Source organism: Natator depressus, chromosome 1, assembly GCF_965152275.1.
Source record: "Natator depressus isolate rNatDep1 chromosome 1, rNatDep2.hap1, whole genome shotgun sequence".
Classification (NCBI taxonomy): domain Eukaryota; kingdom Metazoa; phylum Chordata; order Testudines; family Cheloniidae; genus Natator; species Natator depressus.
The window spans coordinates 115,426,838-115,448,884 of record NC_134234.1 but is presented as its reverse complement, the minus strand read 5'-3'; the positions used below and the strand labels follow the sequence as shown (position 1 = coordinate 115,448,884).

The 22,047-nt window shown below is 40.7% G+C and overlaps 1 protein-coding gene across 1 annotated transcript in view; it reads left to right on the top strand.

The window, feature by feature from the left end:
- Positions 1-21,358, top strand: part of IL18R1 (interleukin 18 receptor 1) — a 34,037-nt gene extending 12,679 nt beyond the window's left edge. The window contains 6 exon segments of the mRNA XM_074945160.1: positions 139-289; positions 12,675-12,811; positions 14,763-14,924; positions 17,505-17,663; positions 19,675-20,009; positions 20,012-21,358. Of these exon segments, the coding sequence (XP_074801261.1) occupies positions 139-289; positions 12,675-12,811; positions 14,763-14,924; positions 17,505-17,663; positions 19,675-20,009; positions 20,012-20,065 (998 nt within the window). The 3' untranslated portion in view covers positions 20,066-21,358.
- Positions 21,359-22,047: the final 689 nt, after the last annotated feature.

Sequence of the window (22,047 nt, the reverse complement as noted above, 5' to 3'; positions counted from 1 at the left end):
CTGTATTTTTCGACATGCTGGGAGCCACACTGAAGGTTGTCCTATGACATCCAGATTGCATCTCTGGCTATCAGACTCCCCATTGCATTGTGAACTATTCCTATGAGCGGATGTTAATTTTTATATTGGTTTGCCTAGGTAAAGAGGTGATACTCAACTGCACAGTTTTCTTGGGTTACTCAGATGCTGCCAAGCCAATATACCTCCTGCACTGGGTAGTCAAAAATTTAAATTCGTGTTCAGAGAGCACTAAGGAGGAACAATCAATATGTGAAAAGGAGTATGATTTGTAAGTATGTTTACTGCAAAATGTTTTTCTTCAGTGTTTGTGCAATATAACATACTGCATTTTGTGTTCTGCTAGTTAAGTGTAACATCTGAGTTTCCTTCAGTCCTGTCTCTCACAATCTACCTATCAGCTGGCCATAGGTTTCCATGCAGGATGTCTGTGATCATGACTTTTAATGTAGCTTAACATTTTTTTTAAAGACTATCAGGTTTTCACTGTATGTACATGTGCAATGCTGTAGGCATAGTCATAATTATGCTGGAGTCTCCCATTGTTCCGCTCTTTGCCTCAGTAGAAGCTTCCTTGGCAATAGCTTCGATGTACACTCCTGCTACAGTTTAACTGTGAAAATTAACAATGAGAAGGGGAGAGAAATATGTATTGGTAGTAGAGCTATGCAGGAACTAGAATTTCTGTTCCACAAAACATTCTGAGATATTGAAATTTCAAAATTTTCCAAGAAAGGAAATCATTGAAAAAAAATTCATTTTGGGACAGTGAGACTGGTTCTGTTTCACTTTCGTAACAATGAAACATTTTGTTCTGAATTTGATTTGATTTTTTTTTAAATTTCTAAACTAAAAATTGTTTTAACATGATAAATCAGAAAAAAATCTGATTTTTTTTCTAAATGAAAGTTTGTAGAAATCAACACATTCCCACAAAAGATTTTAGTTTTGACAAAATGACATTTTCTGATGAAAAAACATGGTCAGAATTTTTTAAACTAGCTCTAATCAAGAGCCATTTGGTGGGTAAACTATACTCCGATTCCAGGGGCCTGAAAAGTGTCACACATCCTGTACTGATGTGCATGTTATGAACATGCCTAGAGCTCTAGCGGTTGTACTAAGAGAGCTGTTGTACATTCAGCTCAATGATGATTATCAATGATGAACAGATTATCATTAGCTTGTTTGAATAGTCCAGGAAGGAGAACTATCAGGCTTCCCCATACATATTAGAGTTAGGGGCTGGCTGTTTCATTTGAAAATGGGGAAACTGAAGTTACCCAGAGACTGCAAAGGCATCCAGCCTCTTAAACACTGGCTAATTTTATTTAACTGATGGATGTGTGAAATGCGTTATTGGCCAACTGTTAGCTTCAGCACAAGTGAAGCTCTGTGCCTGATTAAGGGGAGGAGCTGTTTGCTGTGAGGATAGAGTGATATTTTCCTCTCCAGTTGACTGGGCTTTAAATATGGAAGTTACAGAGTATGATGACAGAGGTGGGGCTAGCTATGTAATGAATATTGAACATGCTAGATCTTCAGAGGAAGACCCGTGTTGCACATGGACAAGTGTTGGGATTGATTTTGGTTGACTTGTTCATGTGTCTCTAGCTCATTTACTACATTGGATTGAACTGCTATTTGAACAAGTGGTGTTTTACTCCTCGCCCAGAGATCAAATTTTAAAGGTTAAAAGACTTAAGTCTAAAAGATTGTGTGTTGGTAGCATTTAAAATTGGTGGGTGGTTAAGAAGATTTGGGGTCTGAGAGATAGTCTTTGTTTTAGAGGCTATAGAATAAAGTAAAAAAGAACCAGTAAGAGAATGATTATCTGAATGGTTCTCTCCCTTGCCTCCCCGCCAATTACAAGAAACGGTAAGGATAAGGACTCTTCCAAAAATTCTGTTGGTGCAGATGTACCAAGCTGGGTTGGCTCTAGATTCTAATACACAGAAGTTAACAGGTAATCAAAGAATTGGGGAATTAATTATAACTGTAAATCCAATGGGGCGATTTGTACTGGTAACTTATAAATTGAGACTGCTGGTACAGAACTGACTTGACCAGCTAGATGGTACGCTACGGAGCTTTTATAAAATTATTAAAATTATATCATGGAACGTTAACAGCCTCAAAAGTAAAGCTCGTGATCTGGAACTTAAGACTTATTTAGTGCAATTTGATATAATTTTTTTACAAGAAACCTGGCTTACCAAAGATGAATCTTTGTATCTCCCAGGCTATGAATTTTGTTTGAAAGGATCTATTAAACATGTTAAAAAGGGCAAATCAGTTACTGGTCAAGCCATTTTCATTTCGATTAATTTCCTGCTATAACTAATGTATTAGTTCTGGATAATCCCTATCCTCAAGCTTGTAGTATCACCTTTCTAGATAATATGTTAATGAATGCTCATTTGATTCCCCTGTTACAATGAAGCTATATGGGCAGAGTTAGAATCTATTATTGAGATGCTGGCTGCTTGGAAATTATCCAATTCTTATAGGTGATTTTCATGCTCAGTTGGGTGGGGAAGATAAGAAATTGCAACGTCTTTCAAATAGTACTTTTAATGACCAGTTGTTTGTCCTTCCCCCAAGAAATTCTAAAGATAAAGTAATAAACTCAGCAGGCTGGATATTTTTGGTGATTTTGGACAGATTCGGGCTGGGAATACTAAATGGTAGGGGCAGTGATGACATAGTGGGTCATTTGACTTATACCTCTCTTAGAGGGGCAAGTATGACTGACTGTATTGAAGTTCCAATTTTAAGTTGGCCTTGTTTTGCTAACTTTTCAGTGGCCCTTAAATATGATAGTGACCTGCTACCCCTCCAGGTTAATTTTTGCTCTCTGGCCCCATTACATCAGCTGATTCCTGTTGGACAGTATTTCACTTCTAATTTCAAAGCCTTACATGCAAGGCAAAGTAAGTGTAATCCACTGGTTAAATCTAAAATTAAAGAGACTCTCTCCTGTAATTATCAGCTAGGGTGAAAAAACCCCACATCTTTTAGACCTTAGAGATGTGCATATATCCCTTAATGTGTGTAACAATATTGTACATAAATTACAGGTACCAAAAAGGGTTATTCCTTCCCTCTGAAAGATAAAATAATTTGGTATGACAGCAATTGTTTTCATAAAAAAGAAAACTGTTAGATGATGGCAAGGGAGGCCAGGAAAGGAAGCTCACAGGATTCCACCCAAAAGCTAGTTAATTTTAGGAAGCTTTATAAAAAATTGCCAAAAGAAAAAAGATGGAACATTGCATGGCAGTGGAAGGAATTCAGATTTGCTGCCAAAATGAAAAATTCTTTACTTTTTTGGAAACTGGTAGCAATGGATTCCAAGAAGATCAGGAGTAATATTTTTCTGTACTTCCTAATGATAGGCCATCTATCACGCCGTCTGGAGTGGCTTACGACCCAGAGTCCCTACCTCAGGGCAGACTGTCAAAAAAAGGGCAGACCCCAAACTGGTGGTATGTTCTATAATTATATTTCACCAAGCCACAGACAAATGTGAACTCCTGGATCATAGAATCATAGAAGATTAGGGCTGGAAGAGACCTCCGGAGATCATAGAGTCTAACCCCTTGCAGGACCAACCCCAACTAAATCATCCCAGCCAAGGCTTTGTCAAGCCGGGCCTTAAAAACCTCGAAGGATGGAGATTCCACCACTTCCCTAGATAACCCATTCCAGTGCTTCACCACCCTCCTAGTGAAATAGTTTTTCCTAATATCTAACCTAGATCTCCCGCACTGCAACTTGAGACCATTGCTCCTTGTTCTGTCATTTGCCATCACTGAAAACAGCCTAGCTCCATCCTCTTTGGAACCCACCTTCAGGTAGTTGAAGGCTGCTATCAAATCCTCCCTCACTCTTCTCTTCCGCAGACTAAATAATCCCACTTCCCTCAGCTTCTCCTCATAAGTCATGTGCTCCAGCCCCCTAATAATTTTTGTTGCCCTCTGCTGGACTATCTCCAATTTGTTCACATCCTTTCTGCAGTGGGAGGCCCAAAACTGGATGCAGTACTCCAGATGTGGCCTCACCAGTGTCGAATAGAGGGGAATAATCACTTCCTCTGATCTGCTGGCAATGCTCCTACTAATGCAGCCCAATATGCCGTTAGCCTTCTTGGCAACAAGGGCACACTGTTGACTCATATCCAGCTTCTCGTCCACTGTAATCCCCGGGTCCTTTTCTGCAGAACTGCCACTTAGCCTGTCGGCCCCCAGCCTGTGGCAGTGGATGGGATTCTTCCATCCTAAGTGCAGGACTCTGCACTTGTCCTTGTTGAACCTCATCAAATTTCTTTTGGCCCAATCCTCCAATTTGTCTAGGTCACTCAGGACTCTATCCCTACCCTCCAGCGTATCTACCTCTCCCCCCAGCTTAGTGTCATCTGCAAACTTACTGAGGGTGCAATCAATGAAGATGAAGATGTTGAACAAAACCGGCCCCAGGACTGATCCCTGGGGCACTACACTTGATACCAGCTGCCAATTAGACATTGAGCTGTTGATCACTACCTGCTGAGCCCAATGATCTAGCCAGCTTTCCACCTTATAGTCCATTCATCCAATCCATACTTTTTTAATGTGCTGGCAAGAATTCTGTGGGAGACCGTATCAAAAGCTTTGCTAAAGTCAAGATATATCACATCCACCGCTTTCCCCATATCCACAGAGCCAGTTGTCTCATCATAGAAGGCAATCAGATTGGTCAGGCATGACTTGCCCTTGCTGAATCCATGTTGAATGTTCCTGATCACTTTCCTCTCCTCCAAGGGCTTCAAAATGGATTCCTTGAGAACCTACTCCATGATTTTTTCCAGGGACTGAGTTGAAGCTGTAGGTCCCCGGATTCTCCTCCTTCCCTTTTTTAAAGATGGGCACTATATTTCCCTTTTTCCAAGTGTCCAGGACCTCACCCAATCGCCACAAGTTTTTAAGATAATGGCCAATGGCTCTGCGATCACATCAGCCTACTTCCTCAGCACCCTCGGATGCACTGCATCCGGCCCCATGGACTTGTGCACATCTTGTGCACAGCTTTTCTAAATAGTCCTTAATCTGTTCTTTCACCAGTGAGGGCTGCTCACCTCCTCCCCATATTGTGCTGCCCAGTGCAGCAGTCTGGGAGCTGACCATGCCTGTGAAGACCAAGGCAAAAAGCATTGAGTACTTCAGCTTTTTGAACATCATCTGTCACTAGTTGCCTCCCCCATTCAGTAAGGGTCTCACTTTCCCTGACCACCTCCTTGTTGCTAACATACCTGTAGAAATCCTTCTTATTACCCTTCACATCCCTTGCTAGCTGCAATTCCAGTTGTGCTTTGGCCTACCTGATTACACCCCTGCACACTTGAGCAATATCTTTATACTCCTCCCTAGTTATCTGTCCAAGTTTCCACTTCTTGAAAGCTTTCTTTTTGTGTTTAAGCTCACTGAAGATTTTTCTGTTAAGCCAAGCTGGTCGCCTGCCATATTTGCTATTCTTTCTGCACATCGGGATGGTTTGTTCCTGCGCCCTCAATAAGGCTTCTTTAAAATACAGCCAGCTCTCCTGGACTCCTTTTCCCCTCATATTAGCCTCTCAGGGGATACTGTCCATCAGTTCCCTGAGGGAGTCCAAGTGTGCTTTTCTGAAGTCCAGAGTCCATATTCTGCTGCTCTCCTTTCTTCCTTTTGTTAGGATCCTGAACTCAACCATCTCATGGATACTACTGCCTAGGTTGCCACCTACTTCTACTTCCCCTATCAATTCCTCCCTGTTTGTGAGCAGCAGGTCAAGAGGAGCATGACCCCTAGTCGGTTTCTCTAGCATTTGCACCAGGAAGTTGTCCCCAACACTCTCCAAAAATTTTCTGGATTGTCTGTGCACTGCTGTATTGCTCTCCCAGCAGATGTCAAGGTGATTGAAGTCCCCCATGAGAACCAGGGCCTGTGATCTGGTTGTCCGAAGAAAGCCTTGTCTACCTCATCTTTCTGGTCTGGTGGTTTATAGCAGACGCTCACCACGACATCACCCTTGTTCCTCTCACCTCTAAACTTAACCCAAAGACTCTCAACAGGCTTTTCTCCAGTTTCATATTGTAGTTCTGAGCAATCATACTGCTCTCTTACATACAGTGCACCTTTTCTCCCCTGCCTGTCTTTCCTGAATAGTTTATACCCATCCATGACAGTGATCCAATCATGTGAGTTACCCCACCAAGTGTCTGTTATTCCAATCACGTCATAGTTCCTTGACTATGCCAGGACTTCCAATTCTTCCTGCTTGTTTCCCAGGCTTCTTGCGTTCGTGTACAGGCACCTAAGATAACTAGCCGATTGCCCTACTTTCTCAGTGTGAATCAGGAGGCCTTACCTGTTGTATCCTCCTCTTGTTTCCTCCCGGTATCCCACTTACTTCAGGGCTTAGGTCTCCATCCCCTGACAAACCTAGTTTAAAGCCCTCCTCACTAGGTTAGCAAACCTGCCTGTGACGTTGCTCTTCCCTCTCTTCATTAGGTGGATCCCATCTCTTCCTAGCAATCCTTCTTCCTGGAACAACATCCCATGGTCAAAGAATCTAAAGCCCTCTCTGCGACACTACCTACGCAAGCACACATTTACCTCCATAATTCGATGGTCCCTATCTGGGCCTTTTCCTTCAACAGGAAGGATGGGCGAGAACATGACTTGCACCTCAAACTCCTTTATCCTTCTTCCCAGAGCCACGTAGTCTGCAGTGACCTGCTCAAGGTCATTCTTGGCAGTCTCATTAGTGCCCACTTGGAGAAGTAGGAAGGGGTAGTGGTCCGAGGGCTTGATCAGTCTTGACAGACACTCCGTCACATCCTGAATTCTAGCTCCAGGCAAGCAGCACACTTCTCAAATTTCCCGGTCTGGACAGCAGATGGATGACTCCATCCCCTTTAGGAGGGAGTCCCCAACCACCACCACCCATCCCTTCCGCTTTGGAGTGGTGGTCTTGGAACCTCCATTCTTAGGACAATACATCCCATGCCTTCCGGCCAGTGGGGTCTTCTTCCGATCCCTTCCCTCAGATGATTCTTCCAAATCATTCTCCGCTGTAGCACCTGTGCAGAGCTTGAAAATGGTTTCTAACCTCTATCTGCATTGGGGGTACATGGGTTCTCCTCTTTCTTCTTCTGGAGGTCACAGGCTGCCAGTTTTCTTCCCCATTCTGCACTGCCCTCTCTGATTCTTCTGCATGCTGTGTCTGCAATATCAAACGCTGACTTATATCCAGAAAGTCTTCATTTTCTCTGATGCAACACTGGGTTGATACTTGGGTCTCTAGTCCTTTAACCCTCTCTTCCAGTATGGAGACCAGCTTGCACTTCCTACACACAAAGTCACTTCTATCCTCTGGGAGAAAGACAAACATGGCACATCCTGTGCAGGTCACAACAGCTGATCACTCACTATGCATATTGTCTTCCTTCGAAAGAGCTTCTTCAGATATTGTGTTTACTGCTCACAGAAGCCTGAAAGGCAAAAAAAAAAAAAAATCACTGTAACAGTCTTACCATGGAGTCACAGCCCTTAGACTCTCCAGTCTAGCTTGTCATCCAGGCAAACTATACTTAGTGATAAATGGCCACTTACACCAAAGATCACAAAATATTCAGATTGCTTCCAGTCCCAAGAAACCAGTCAGGTACCCCAGATCAATTGGTACCCTAGAGCTTACATCAAAGACAACGCCTGTAGCCAATTCTGTAATAAACTATCTAAAGGTTTATTAACTAGGAAAAATAGAGTTATTTACAGGTTAAAGCAAGCCAACATATATACACAAATGCATTGCGGTTTAAATTCTAAGAGTGACAGAGTTGTAGAGATCTGTCAATTCAAAATGTCTTTCAGGCAGACCTAGGGGTAACCTCTGGGGATCTCTGGCTTCAGTTTAGTGTCTCTGGCCCCGTGAGAGTTCAAACAGTGAAGAGATGAAATATTTTCCTGTGTCTTTGTTTTATTTCCTTCATTCAGCCTCCAAGTCCATAGGATGAGCTTCCTTGCATGTAGCATTTCCAAGGTGCCATTGGGCCATTAACCAATCCTTTGTATTGTGACATTCCTTGATGACTTACCTGATTTCAATAGTTCTGGATGGGCAGGAAGAAATACTCCTTCCCATCTGAGTTCACAAGTTTAGAGCAAACATTTTCCAAGTGATACAGCAAAACTTACATATGTCCTTATAGCATGGAATACAGACATTACATTAATACATGCAGCAACTTACAAACGTTCTATAGTCTCTAAACACTAAATACATTCTTATAAGACTAATACCTATTTTGAGCAACGCTAATACATAAGTGAACTGATCCGGTCTCCAGCTATGAGTTTGTCATCTCTTAGCTAATGCCTGCTACGTTGGCAAGAGCTGGCACCTGGCCTGCCAGCATCATACCATCTAATAACTTTTTAGCACGATCAGCTCTGGTAGCTTCCATTCCCTGTTCCCTTCCAGATTGTTCTGCAGTATCCAGTGAGAAAGTTAACTTTTTAATTGATCAATAATGCTGTAATAAAGCACCATGGAAGGATTTTATCCCTGTAGAAGTATTTAAGGTAAATGTTGACTAGTGGGCACCTGTTTTGTCTAAACTTTTCTCATAATATAAATAATATATTTATTATATAAATTATATTATATATTTTATTATTATTATATATTATATAAAACTTTTCTAATATAAATAATACAAGGATTTTCTCCTCAGGTTGGGCTATCAATATTATTATTCCACTTTATAAAAAAGGGGAATAGAAAAGACTCTGGGAATTGCCGCCCAGTTAATTTATTAGACTTACACTAGATATCTTTTGGCGAGACTAGGGAACTGGGCAGGAAAAGATAATTTATTTGCTGAGGAACAAGCTGGTTTCCAAAAGGGCCACTCCACTACAGATAATTGTTTTTTTTCTATGACCTCTCAAAAATAGATTTCAGAGTAGCAGCCTTGTTAGTCTGTATCCGCAAAAAGAACAGGAGTACTTGTGGCACCTTAGAGACTAACAAATTTATTTGAGCATAAGCTTTCATGAGCTACAGCCCACTTCATCGGATGCATGCAGTGGAAAATACAGTAGGACGATTTTATATACATAGAGAACATGAAACAATGGGTGTTACCATATACACTATAACGAGAGTGATAAGTTAAGGTGAGCTATTATCAGCAGGAGAGAAAAAAAACCTTTTGTAGTGGTAATCAAAATGGGCCATTTCCAGCAGTTGACAAGAACGTGTGAGGAACTGTAGGGGGGGAAAATAAACATGGGGGAATAGCTTTACTTTGTGTAATGACCAATTTTATTTAATCTTTTTATTACTGACCTCGGCACAAAAAGTGAGTGTGCGCTAATAAAGTTTGCGGCTGATACAAAGCTGGGAGGTATTGCCAATTTAGAGAAGGACCGGGATATCATACAGGAGGATCTGGGTGACCTTGTAAACTGGAGTAATAGTAATAGGATGAAATTTAATAGTGAGAAGTGTGAGGTCATGCATTTAGGGATTAATAACAAGAGTTTTAGTTATAAGCTGGGGATGCATCAATTAGAGAACGAGAAGGACCTTGGAGTATTGGTTGATCACAGGATGACTATGAGCCGCCAATGTGATATTGCCGTGAAAAAAGCTAATGCGGTCTTGGGATGCATCAGGCGAAGTATTTCCAGTAGAGATAAGGAGGAGTTAGTACCATTATACAAGGCACTGGTGAGACCTCACCTGGAATACTGTGTGCAGTTCTGGTCTCCCATGTTTAAGAAGGAAGAATTCAAACTGGAACAGGTACAGAGAAGGGCTACTAGGATGGTCCGAGGAATGGAAAATTTGTCTTATGAAAGGAGACTCAAGGAGCTTGGCTTGTTTAGCCTAACCACAAGAAGGTTGAGGGGAGATATGATTGCTCTCTATAAATATATCAGAGGGATAAATACCGGAGAGGGAGAGGAATTATTTAAGCTCAGTACCAATGTGGGCACAAGAACAAATGGATATAAACTGGCCATCAGGAAGTTTAGACTTGAAATTAGACAAAGGTTTCTAACCACCAGAGGAGTGAAGTTCTGGAATAGCCTTCCAAGGGAAGCAGTGGGGGCAAAAGACCTATCTGGCTTCAAGATTAAACTTGATAAGTTTATGGAGGAGATGGTATGATGGGATAACATGATTTTGGCAATTAATTGATCTTTAACTATTCATGGTAAATAGGCCCAATGGCCTGTGATGTGATGTTAGATGGGGTGGGATCTGAGTTACTACAGAGAATTCTTTCCTGGGTATCTGGCTGGTGAATCTTGCCCATATGCTCAGGGTTCAGCTGATCACCATATTTGGGGTCAGGAAGGAATTTTCCTCCAGGGCAGATTGGAAGAGACCCTGGGGGTTTTTCGTCTTTCTCTGTAGCATGGGGCATGGGTCACTTGCTGGAGGATTCTCTGCATCTTGAAGTCTTTAAACCATGATTTGAGGACTTTCAATAGCTCGGACATAGGTGAGAGGTTTATCGCAGGAGTGGGTGGGTGAGATTCTGTGGCCTGCATTGTGCAGGAGGTCGGACTAGATGATCATGATGGTCCCTTCTGACCTTAATATCTATGAGTCTAATCCACTCCCAGTCTTTATTCAAGCCTAATTTAATGGTGTCCAGTTTGCAAATTAATTCCAATTCAGCAGTCTCTCGTTGGAGTCTGTTTTTGAAGTTTTTGTTGTTGTAATATTGTGACTTTTAGATCTATAATCGAGTGACCAGAAAGATTGAAGTGTTCTCCAACTGGTTTTTGAATGTTATAATTCTTGACGTCTGATTTGTGTCCATTTATTCTTTTACATAGAGACTGTCCAGTTTGGCCAATGTACATGGCAGAGGGGCATTGCTGGCACATGATGGCATATATCACATTGGTAGATGTGCAGGTGAACAAGCCTCTGATAGTGTGGCTGATGTGATTAGGCCCTATGATGGTGTCCCCTGAATAGATATGTGGACACAGTTGGCAACGGGCTTTGTTGCAAGGATAGATTCCTGGATTAGTGTTTTTGTTGGCGGTTGCTGGTGAGTATTTGCTTCAGGTTGGGGGGCTGTCTGTAAGCAAGGACTGGCCTGTCTCACAAGATCTGTGAGAGTGATGGGTCATCCTTCAGGATAGGTTATAGATCCTTGATAATGCGCTGGATGGGTTTTAGTTGGGGGCTGAAGGTGATGGCTAGTGGCGTTCTGTTACTTTCTTTGTTGGGCCTGTCCTGTAGTAGGGGACTTCTGGGTACTCTTCTGGCTCTGTCAATCTGTTTCTTCACTTCAGCAGGTGGGTATTGTAGCTTGATAGAGAACTTGTAGTTGTTTGTCTCTGTCTGAGGGTTTGGAGCAAATGCGGTTGTATCATAGAGCTTGGCTGTTGACAATGGATCGTGGGGTGTGGTCTGGATGAAAGCTGGAGGCATGTAGGTAAGTATACCGGTCAGTAGGTTTCCGGTATATGGTGGTGTTTATGTGCCCATCGCTTATTAGCACTGTAGTGTCCAGGAAGTGGATCTCTTGTGTGGATTGGTCCAGGCTGAGGCTGATGGTGGGATGGAAATTGTTGAAATCATGGTGGAATTCCTCAAGGGCTTCTTTTCTATGGGTCCAGGTGATGAAGATGTCATCAATGTAGCGCAAGTAGAGTAGAGGCATTAGGGGACGAGAGCTGAGGAAGCGTTGTTCTAAGTCAGCCATAAAAATGTTGGCATACTGTGCAGCCATGCGGGTACCCATAGCAGTGCTGCTGATTTGAAGGTGTACATTGTCCCCAAATGTAAAATAGTTATGGGTGAGGACAAAGAATATTTGTTAGGAATGGTGTGTCTGTGATTCAAGCAGTTGCCCTATTTGCATGGTTAGCCACTAAAATAAGGCAAAAGCAAGTGGCACGGTGATCATATACTCATTAATGATGTATGTCCTTTTTTAAATCTGTATTTATGAGTATTGTAATATATTATAATTTTGGATTTAGTTTTAAGTTTTGTTGTACTATTTTTTTTCTGCATTGGCCCAAGGCCAAGGTGCTATTAATAAACTACTATGAATTTTAATTTCTAATAAAGCTTGGGTTTGCTCATCCATAGGGGCCTGTGGAGAACAGGACCATGCTGACTCTGCTCCACATCTCACTGATAGAGTATATTGTCCTCAGTGAAAAGGTTAATTTAAGTTTGACAATGAGAAGGAAAAGGGAAGCAATGTAGTTATATGTCTAATGTATGAGTTGGCTTATTCATTAACTGTTTTTTTTAGTACAGAACAGCTAGTTCATTCTGATCTGCAGTCCTAAAGAATCATAAAAACTTAGTTTCTTATTGTAATGATCTGTTAAACATCAGGTTTTATATCTTAACTGTGAAGGTGAAGAAGAAGAATATCTTGAAAGGGTTATTTGAAAGCTTTGTTAGCCTATTTTTAGACTTATAAAATCTATACTGGGTGTGAATATTAAGAAGGCTATTGGAAACAGCCACCCCTTTAAGACCACATTACATATAATATTTGTGCCTTTAAATTATTTTATTGAAATTACTCCTTTGGATGTAGTAATGAGGAAAGACTGTTCATTAACTCTGCACTTCTGTTGTAGTAATTCAGGAAACAAGAAGTATGCCTCAAAACTATTGTGGATTAAAACTGTTAAAGAGGAGGACCTGAAGTGTAATTATACCTGCCTCTTGAAAACTACAAATAAACCACAATTTAAAATATTTAAACTGAAGAAAGGTACAGTATGATATAATACTCTTACTTCTGCTATTTAATGACTTACAAATACTATGTGTAGGCTTGGAAGGATTAAATTTTTATTGGTAAATGTCAATTTCACTGTACACACAAAAATTGATGACAATATATTTCCATTGGTAATAATCAAAATATATGGCTAGGCAAAGTAAGAAAAATGCTGCTTGAGAACTTATTAAAGTTTGATTTAAGGATATTTACTATGTATATTTTGACATGTGAAGTTAATGATTTGTATTTTAATGGTTATAAAGCTTTGACTTTTTGAATCTCAAAGTCTACTATTGTTAAAACTTGTCTGAACCCCTCCCCATAATTTCCCACAACTATGAAAATTTAAATCCATAAAAATAAAAAAATGCTTAAAAATAAACATTGACATCATCCATTGAAATTATTCCCCCACCCCCGAATTATGCCAAGCCTAACTATATCCTTTAAGAATCAGCACTTTTTAAGGTAAAGCCTGGGGGAGGGGTATTTCTCTGCATCCCTATTAATACCCCCAAAGATCTCATCTCCACCATTTCCTCCTATGTATCTCCTTCTGGCTGAGGAAAACTGGTTTCAGCACTACATGGCACACATGTTGTCATGGTTACTGGGCTAACTACACCACTGTCCCTTCTCAGGGTTTCTTTGAGTGGGTCCCAACTTAGTAGTTACAGAAGTAGATTTAAAATAAGAGTCCTACAGGCATATTCCCTTACCTAAGCATAACCTCTCTATCCACAGCTCAGGCAGGCCTGGCTTATTCCCCACCTCTGAGTTCACAGAAGCATCCTACACTGCTTGCGGTCTTCTCCCTCTGTCTCTATGGGTATGTCTACACTACAGTAGCAGGGTGTGATTGCAACTCGAGTAGACATATCTGAGCTAGCTTTAAAATAGCTAGTGAAGCTGTAGCAGCATGAGCTTCAGTACCGTCTAATTCCACAAGAAATTACCCAGGATCCCAGGTGGATTTAGACAGCCCATGCAGAAGTGCATGCTGTCACAGCTTCACTGCTCCGGTATCCAAGCTATCTAGATTACAGCTAACTTGGGTATGTCTACTCGTGACTACAGTGCAGACATACCATGTGTCTCTCTCATACGGAGAAGGTGGGTGCGTTAATATCTTTTATTGGACAAACTTCTGTTGGTGAGAGAGATGAGCTTTCGAGCTTACACAGAACTCTTCTTCAAGCTTGTCTCTCTCACCAACAGAAGCTGGTCCAATAAAATACATTTGTACCTCACCCACCTAGTCTCACTAATATCCTGGGACCAACACAGCTACAACAACACTGCATAAAGATATCTCAGTCAGACTGTCAGCCTTTTCACTGACATATCCTGGCCTGGATAGAGCTAACTAGGTCAATTCTCCCACCAACTGATGGGCCAGCCATTGTTCTCTTCTAAGTCCTTTGAATCTGTGTATGTGAGGATAACTTATCTCTGTCATCGCCTCACCTTTCCTCCCAGGTTCTATAATAACCCCTTTACAGCCTCCTGTGGTTTAGCTCTATTCAGTCAAGCAGCATTACAAAGCTGAATGAGGAAACTGAGTAACACATAATATTCATCAAGTGTGACATTTTGGGGTTCTCCCAGACCAATTCATTTCACCCAGCTAAGGCTCAGTCTATTGGGCTTTATGTGGGTCAAGTGTGGGGCTGAGGGGGTAAAATACATCTCCTAATTTGGGGCCATGGGCAGGGTGGCAGTCTACGGAGTAAACCTTGAAAGCTTTGTCCCGTGTTTCATTCCCCATTTCAGTACAAACTGATGGATAGCCACATGAGACGTTACCAGGAAAGGATTCACACTGGAAGTAGAGTTCTCTAGTTCTAGATGTCAGATAATAATGACTTTTAGTAAGAAAAATCATGTCATGAGCCACTTGTGTCACAAAGTTGTAATTTCTTGGGCTTTTGTTTTACAGGGAACCCTCCAGATCTCCCCCGACATGTATTTACTACAGGAATAATTGTGGCTGTATTCTTTTCACTTGTTCCTGTGCTCCTGATGGTTCTCTCTGTGATATTCAGAGTTGACTTAGTTTTATTTTACAGGGACATCACTGGAAAAGATGACACAATAGGAGGTAGGATTTGGCAAATGCTGCCATTGAAACAAGTTCATTTAGTGATATAAAACTATTAATAAAATAGTGTACTCTGGCTTCAGGTAGGTCCAATAAAATAATGAGATGGAAACAAAAGAAAATCCAGGAGAGGAGGATATTGTGTAGGAATAGATGGAGAGGGGTAAACAAGACAGGACTTGGTTAGGAAAGAAGTGTCTGGGAGTGGGAGAAAATAGCAAAGGTGACAGATAGCATTACATATTGTTTTAGCATGTGTCATCCTATAATGTGTCCTGATTTTTTCATTCTGAAAGTCAGGGATTGGTTAGTGGAGGAGAGAAAGAAGGGGCGATTCTGAGAAGACGAGTACCCTGGAGCTGTCAGATTCCTTCTGTGCTCACCTGACTTGTGCTCTAGATTCATGTGCTTTCTGGAGATCACTGGAGAGATGCTGGTCCAGTGTTAATGGGGGTTGTCAATGTCTACCTTAAGGAGAGCAGGCTGTCACAAAGAAGCCATCACTTGTTGTTGACAATTGGCCAACTTGTTCTGGGTCTGATCTTCCCTTTGTGGTTTAGTTTCTGAGACAGTTTTGGTGAGACAACCCTCATAGTATCTAGATGCCTCAGATTTCCTTAACCCTTGTCAGTCTGTATATACAGTACCTAGACTGCACTAGTTGCATTGGTTGGTAATCTCTTAATAATGCATGAAGATACATTGTATGTGCCAATATTTTTTCTATTCTAATTCTATTGTTGACCACAAGGCATTGTTGACTCACTTGAGGACCTCAGAGTGCATGGTTGGGGCTACACTCTTGAGGAGATCCCAGAGAGCCCTTCGGGCCTCTGTCATGTGGAGTTTTACACAGGTTTTCACTTTATGTTCCCTCCTGTTAAACATATATAGGACGGTTAGTAACAAAACTTGGGTTGTGGTGTTGACACCCAACTTGGTGTTTCTTTGTCCTCTGACTCAGATGGCACAGTGGGAAGCTTCTCCCAGTGTCTGATAGAGATCGGGACATGGTAGAGAGTGAGGTGACTGACCTTTGATCCAGATAAAGCAAAATTGATGTTAGTAGGTTGGGGCGAAACAGTGGAAGCTAGGAAGAGGATTATGTCCATTTATTGTGATTGCAGATGTGTGTCCTTGACTTGTTTCTTGTATCCACAACTTGGAAGTCTGGTTAGATTCCCACTTTTCCCTGGATGACCAGATTTCATCAGGACTAGGGCAGTCTTTTTCTTTTACATCTGGCTAGGAGGTTGAAGCTTTTACTCTTGGATACAGACCATGCTAGTGTGATTTCGTGCTTGTGTTACCTAACTGGTAGATTACTGCAGTGTGCTTTAATTAAGTCTTGATCTTAAAGCCTGCTTGTTAAGGTGGAGAATCTCACCAGAAACATGTTACACTGGTGCTTCATAACTGATAAAGGTGGACTATTGGTTTCTGCATGTACCATAAAGTTTTTGTCCTGTAAAGTCCTAAATAGCTTCGGACCCACCTACTTGAGAGAGCCTCTTTCCCCATATCTTAGTTCCACAGTTGAGATCAGTTAGAAGTGCTCAAGATGGAATTCTCTCAGTAGAAATGAGGTGGTCCATTTTTTTATGAGTACCTCTGAACTTTGGGACTTGCTTCACGGCCCTTGGTCTGAGAGAGCCTCAATTTGTTGAAAGAATAGGAGTACTTGTGGCACCTTAGAGACTAACAAATTTATTTGAGCATAAGCTTTCGTGAGCTACAGCTCACTTCATCAGATGTTCTTGAGCTATCCTTTGTTAAGCTATCCTTTTTACAATGGATTTTGGGAGGCGCTGCTTGAGGAAACTATATTTGAGGAGGACAGGGTGCTATTTTTCATTGTTCAGTTATAAGGTTTAGTTGCTATATATGGTGGAAGTTGCTGCTGAATTTGTCTTTATGTTTTGGTGTGTGTGTGTGTGTGTGTGACTAACTGCCAGCAGCACTTATGGCCTGGGAAGGTGCCTTTTTTTTGTTATGCTATTATAAATCTAAATGCATAAAATAAAATATATCCTGATTTTTTTTCCTTTTGACAATCTCCACACTGCAACACTGCCCAATAGTGGAATAATAATAATAATACCTGGCTCTTATATAGAGCTTTTACATCAGTAAATCTCAAAGTGGTTCAGTCTTTAATGTAGGAGAAGAACTGAAAGAAACCTGGAATCCCACAATGCTGTTTTTACACTTTTCACTTTTCAGGGTAAAACCATATTTTAATGATGCAAGTTTCTATCAATAAGTTCAGTTTAACTAGGTATGATTAGTGCTGGTCAAGAAATTTCACATTTCAATAATTTTCAATAAAAAAGGGACACAGTTTTTGCAATCGTTTTGGAAAACAAAGTGGGTAGATCTATTTGTGTCAGATTGAAATTGATCCTGGATATATTGTGTGAAAGGTGACTGGGCAGATGGATGAGAGGAAGCTCTTATCTCAAAATCATTGCCTGTGGGGCAGTATTTATACGGGTCGGGGTGAAGGGTCAGCTATCATATGTGTAATGGGTCAGATCAGTTCAGTCACCAACAGGACAAAAATTGGTCATTTTTTTCCAGATGGAAAAGAATATGATGCTTTTGTGTCTTACCTGAAAGACTCCATATCTACCAATGTAGAAGAAAGAAAATTTGCTCTGGAGATATTGCCCAGGACATTAGAAGACCATTTTGGTTACAAATTATGTATATTTGAGCGGGATGTATCTCCTGGAGGAGGTAAGCAAATGGAATGTCCTTGGTATTAAACTGATACAAAATTCTCACAAAGATGCCAGGATCTGTAATTAGAAAGATCTCTGCAAATGTGGCATTTTTGCTTAAGTGTCTCATTTTCAAAGGGGATTCTATTTTGGGGTGCAAATGACAGAATACACATTAAACAACATGCATGTAAAATCAGAGGCTGTTTAGAAAGTTTAGACTTATTCTGTCCTTCATTTCAGTGTGTGGAGGTAACCAAAAGAAGAGTTTGATCCAAAGGCTATTGAAATTAATGGAAAGATTCCTATTTACATAAATGGTCTCTGGATCATCCACTAGGTGCATCTTGGCCAGAGTGCATCGAGGAGGATGGGGGAGTACTAGCTCTATGACATGCTCTTTCCCTTCCTAGAACATGAAAGGCCTACAGGATTGGGTATTCATAGCTTTCAGAGACAAGAATGAGAGAGGGTGGAGAATGGTAGCAGCAGCTCTCTGTGCCATATTCTTTTCTGCTCTCTGGCATACAAACTGTGACTTAATGCTTCTTCAGGCATCATTAACACCCATAGACTCCCTACCTTGGCTGCTACCGTGCAGCTTGAGGGCAGGTCAACCATTGATAAAGCAGTCATCAGATTTCCCAGGATTTGCACAGATTTTATAAGACCCACTAATTTTAGAAGGCCAACACCTTTTCTCTTTCCAGCAGTGCATGGAATTGGAGCAGATTTTGAGCCCCGATGGAACAAAGACCATAAAATTCTATCAGCTAAAATATGTCACTCTGCCCACCAAACAAGAATAACCTGTGGAGGGTAGAACATTGCCCTTTATCTAGTTAAATGCTGAGATTAATTCAGGGGAGAAAAACAATTTAGCTGTAGTGTTACCACAGAATGTGAAAGTTCTGCTTTTGGCTTTCTTCCTTTTCAGAAAGCTTTCTGTTTACAGCTTGTCAGAAACCTGAGAGATCTTAATGATTTGAAAAGTAAGCTTGGCTTTACAATACAACTGCTTTTGCTGTACCTGTCCTATGAAACACACATTTTCCCCTATTTCTGTAATCTTTAAAATGTAGAAGATGAAGCCACTTTTATTAAAACTGACTCAGAGTTATAGCTGACACCTATGTGATGGGTGCGGCAGAAATACTTAAAATAGATGCGATAACATGGAATTTTGAATATACAAAGTCTATAAATAGATGACCCTTTACAAAGGCTGCAATTCTCAGACAGTACAGTGGGATTCCATGTGGTTCTGAGGTCTATAGGGGAAAAAAATGTTTTAGGTTATATTTTGGCCCTGCATGAGCATATTGTTACACGTTGCTTGCAGGATATAGGGCTTCTCCATTTAATTTCATTCACTGTTTTTAATAACAAAATTATTCTGCAATCCCTGTTTTAAGAAAGCACCAGGTTTTGAAAACCTGTGAAATAATGGTTTGCTAGATGTCATTCTATAATAATCTATACTGTTACATTTGGCAGAGGGTGCTAGTATTACACACACTTGAGGTTATCTATGGTACAGATATTACTGAATAAGAAGGCAAGAAGGTATCTGGTGGTACAAAAGGTAGTAAAGTGAGGATTAAAAGTTTAGTGAGCATTACAGGAGATGGTTAGCTGTGCATGGCTGATGACTTAATTTGGAGGTACTCTGATGCTCAGGATGGACCTTTATGGATGACCTTATCTGTTAACTAAGGAATAGCCAGAGCTGATATGTTGGTTTGTAATTGCTTTCCAACAAGAAATAAATGTATGCTGACTATAGGCAAATTAGGATTCCATTGCTGTTTTGCATTAATTGATCAGAATTAAACATCTGAGATTTTTTTCTCTCTTTTTTTTTTTCACATTACTTAGTAGCGTGATAGATTAGGAAGGAACAAAACATACAGTAATTTAGTCACTTTGAAATGTGTACAATATTATCACTACTGCTAAAAGATGTCTTGAGTCAATGCCTGTACTTTCAACTGATTTTAATAATGACTGTATCTTTCAATTTACAGCTGTTGTTGATGATGTCCATTCATTTATTGACAAAAGCAGAAGATTAATCATTATACTGAGCCAGAACTACATTTCTGACCGAGTCATGTATGAACTTGAGACTGGACTGCATAAGGCACTGGTTGAAAGGAAGATTAAAATAATATTAATTGAATACATGCTTATAAGTGATTATAATTTCTTGCCAAAATCACTGGAGCTTCTACCATCCAGGAGAGTTGTGAAGTGGAAAGAGGATAAGTCTCTTCCTTCAAATTCCAGATTTTGGAAGAACCTTCGGTACCTGATGCCAGTGAAAGCTTCCAGGACAAACATCAGAAGTCACAATAATTCTATGAGCCCTACCTCAGAAGAAGAAACCCAAGCAACAACTGTGTGTTGGGAGTCTAAAACATTCTTATAACCAAAAATTGGAAAAGAAACATGCTGCAGAAATGAGCACATGGTGTTACTTATATGGAAGATATTAAGTGCACGTGTTTTAGGGAGACAATGTGGTCCAGTGAATAGAGTACCGGCAGGGATTTGAGAGATGAGACAAATCCTCAGCTTGTATAAATTGTCATAGCCCAAAGGTCTAGGTTAACCCTGCCCCTCACCCCTTGGGGCTCTGACAGTTTACACAAACAGAGGAACTGCCCCAAGGAATCTAACCTGACTCTGCCTTGGATTCATTGTGTGACATGGGGCAGATCAAAACCTTTCTGTGTCACAGTTTCTTCATTTCTCATAGAAAAACATTAATTCTACGTATACACTTTTGTAAAGCAATTTGAGGCCCGTGAATAGTCTATATTTTCAAAGTATTATTATTTAGAAATGTGATTACTATTGTTATTTATGATTTCTATTGTGATAGCATGTAAGGACTCCAATCAGGGATCAGAGCCACATTGTGCTAGGCCCTATACAAACATATAACACAAAGACAGTTTCTGCCCTAGAGAGCTCAACATCTAGGATTTAGACAACATAACACAGGTAAATAAAGTGACAAATGGGAGAAGGGGAGTGATGGTTTGGAAGAAGGGGATGGGGAGTAGAAGGTAACAGTAGAAATATGGTGTATTTGCATATATCAATCCTAATAGTAGTCTCAGTAGTTACAGGTAGTCAATGCCATGACCAGTGCCAGATGGTAGTTTTTTTTTGTAGGCATCATGGCAAAGCAATATTTTAGTCCCTAGATTAGTGTTATTCAGGTCAGAGTACTCTGAATAACTGTTTAGGTAAGGGGAGTGAGAAATAACACTTGCTCCAGAGAGGCCAGTAGGTACAACTTGTATCTGAGCTGCTTCCAGGCAAGGGGCCTGAGGCGATAGAGTCGAGGGTCTAAGGTACTTTGATAGAGGGAAAAATAATTGCCGATATCTAAGATACCAGACTTGGTTCTCCAGTGCCTTGGCATTGTGAGTAGTTATTTACACCAGGTCAGACCGGTAGCGTTTTATACAGATTTTCACAGATATAAATGGTGACATAAGGTGCAAGACAGTGGTGAATCTAGGCCTCTATTTTGGCTTCTAGAGGAGCAGATCTTCCAAGCTTATTCAGTATTTACAAGATCCAAAGTACAAAACTGTGCAGTTGCACTTGGTCAGGGTTTCTATGATTGTGTTTTTAAACATGGCTTTCAGATATGCACATGATTATTTCTTTCTGCTTTAAGCACATGAGAACTTTTAGGAAAGTGTTCAAACTCGGGCTCTTCACAATGTTCAGCAACATCAATCAAGTGCATGGTTGATAGTAACTCACAATAGCTGGTTTAATGGGATAGGGTGAATTTCCTTGACTTTTTTTCAACCTGATGCTCCTAAATCCTGCTACTACTAGAATGTTCTTGCCCAGTCTTAGGTCAAATGTGGAACTGGTTGGGAATTTTCAGTCAGCGTGATTTGTTTCTTGGCTACAGAGGAACCTGCAGGGAGAAAACAAAATTGACAAGAGGCTTCCAGGCAGGCGGCTGGCAAGACAAAAAATTCTCTTTTGGTCCTCTCATTTTTTGAAATTTTGTCCCAAATTGGGGTGAAAATGTTTTCAGAAACATGACATTTTTTCATAGGAAGGGATTTCCATTTTCCAGCCAGCTCTAGTCAGATGTCCCACTGGATCTTCACAGACCAAGCTGAGGAAAAATAAATATGCTCTCAAAAATCCATTCAGGTGCTATGATTCAAGATTACCTCTTTGGTACTGGAATCTGAAAGGGGCGTGGTTCATATTTTTTAAAAAGCCCCCCAAAAGCAAACAGTACAAAATCCATTCCATCTGTAGCTATATTGACTCCACAGAATTACAAAAGGGTTAATTTAGCCCTTGGAACGTAATCCTGTACACCAGGGAACAAAGGGGGAAAAAAAATCAAACAT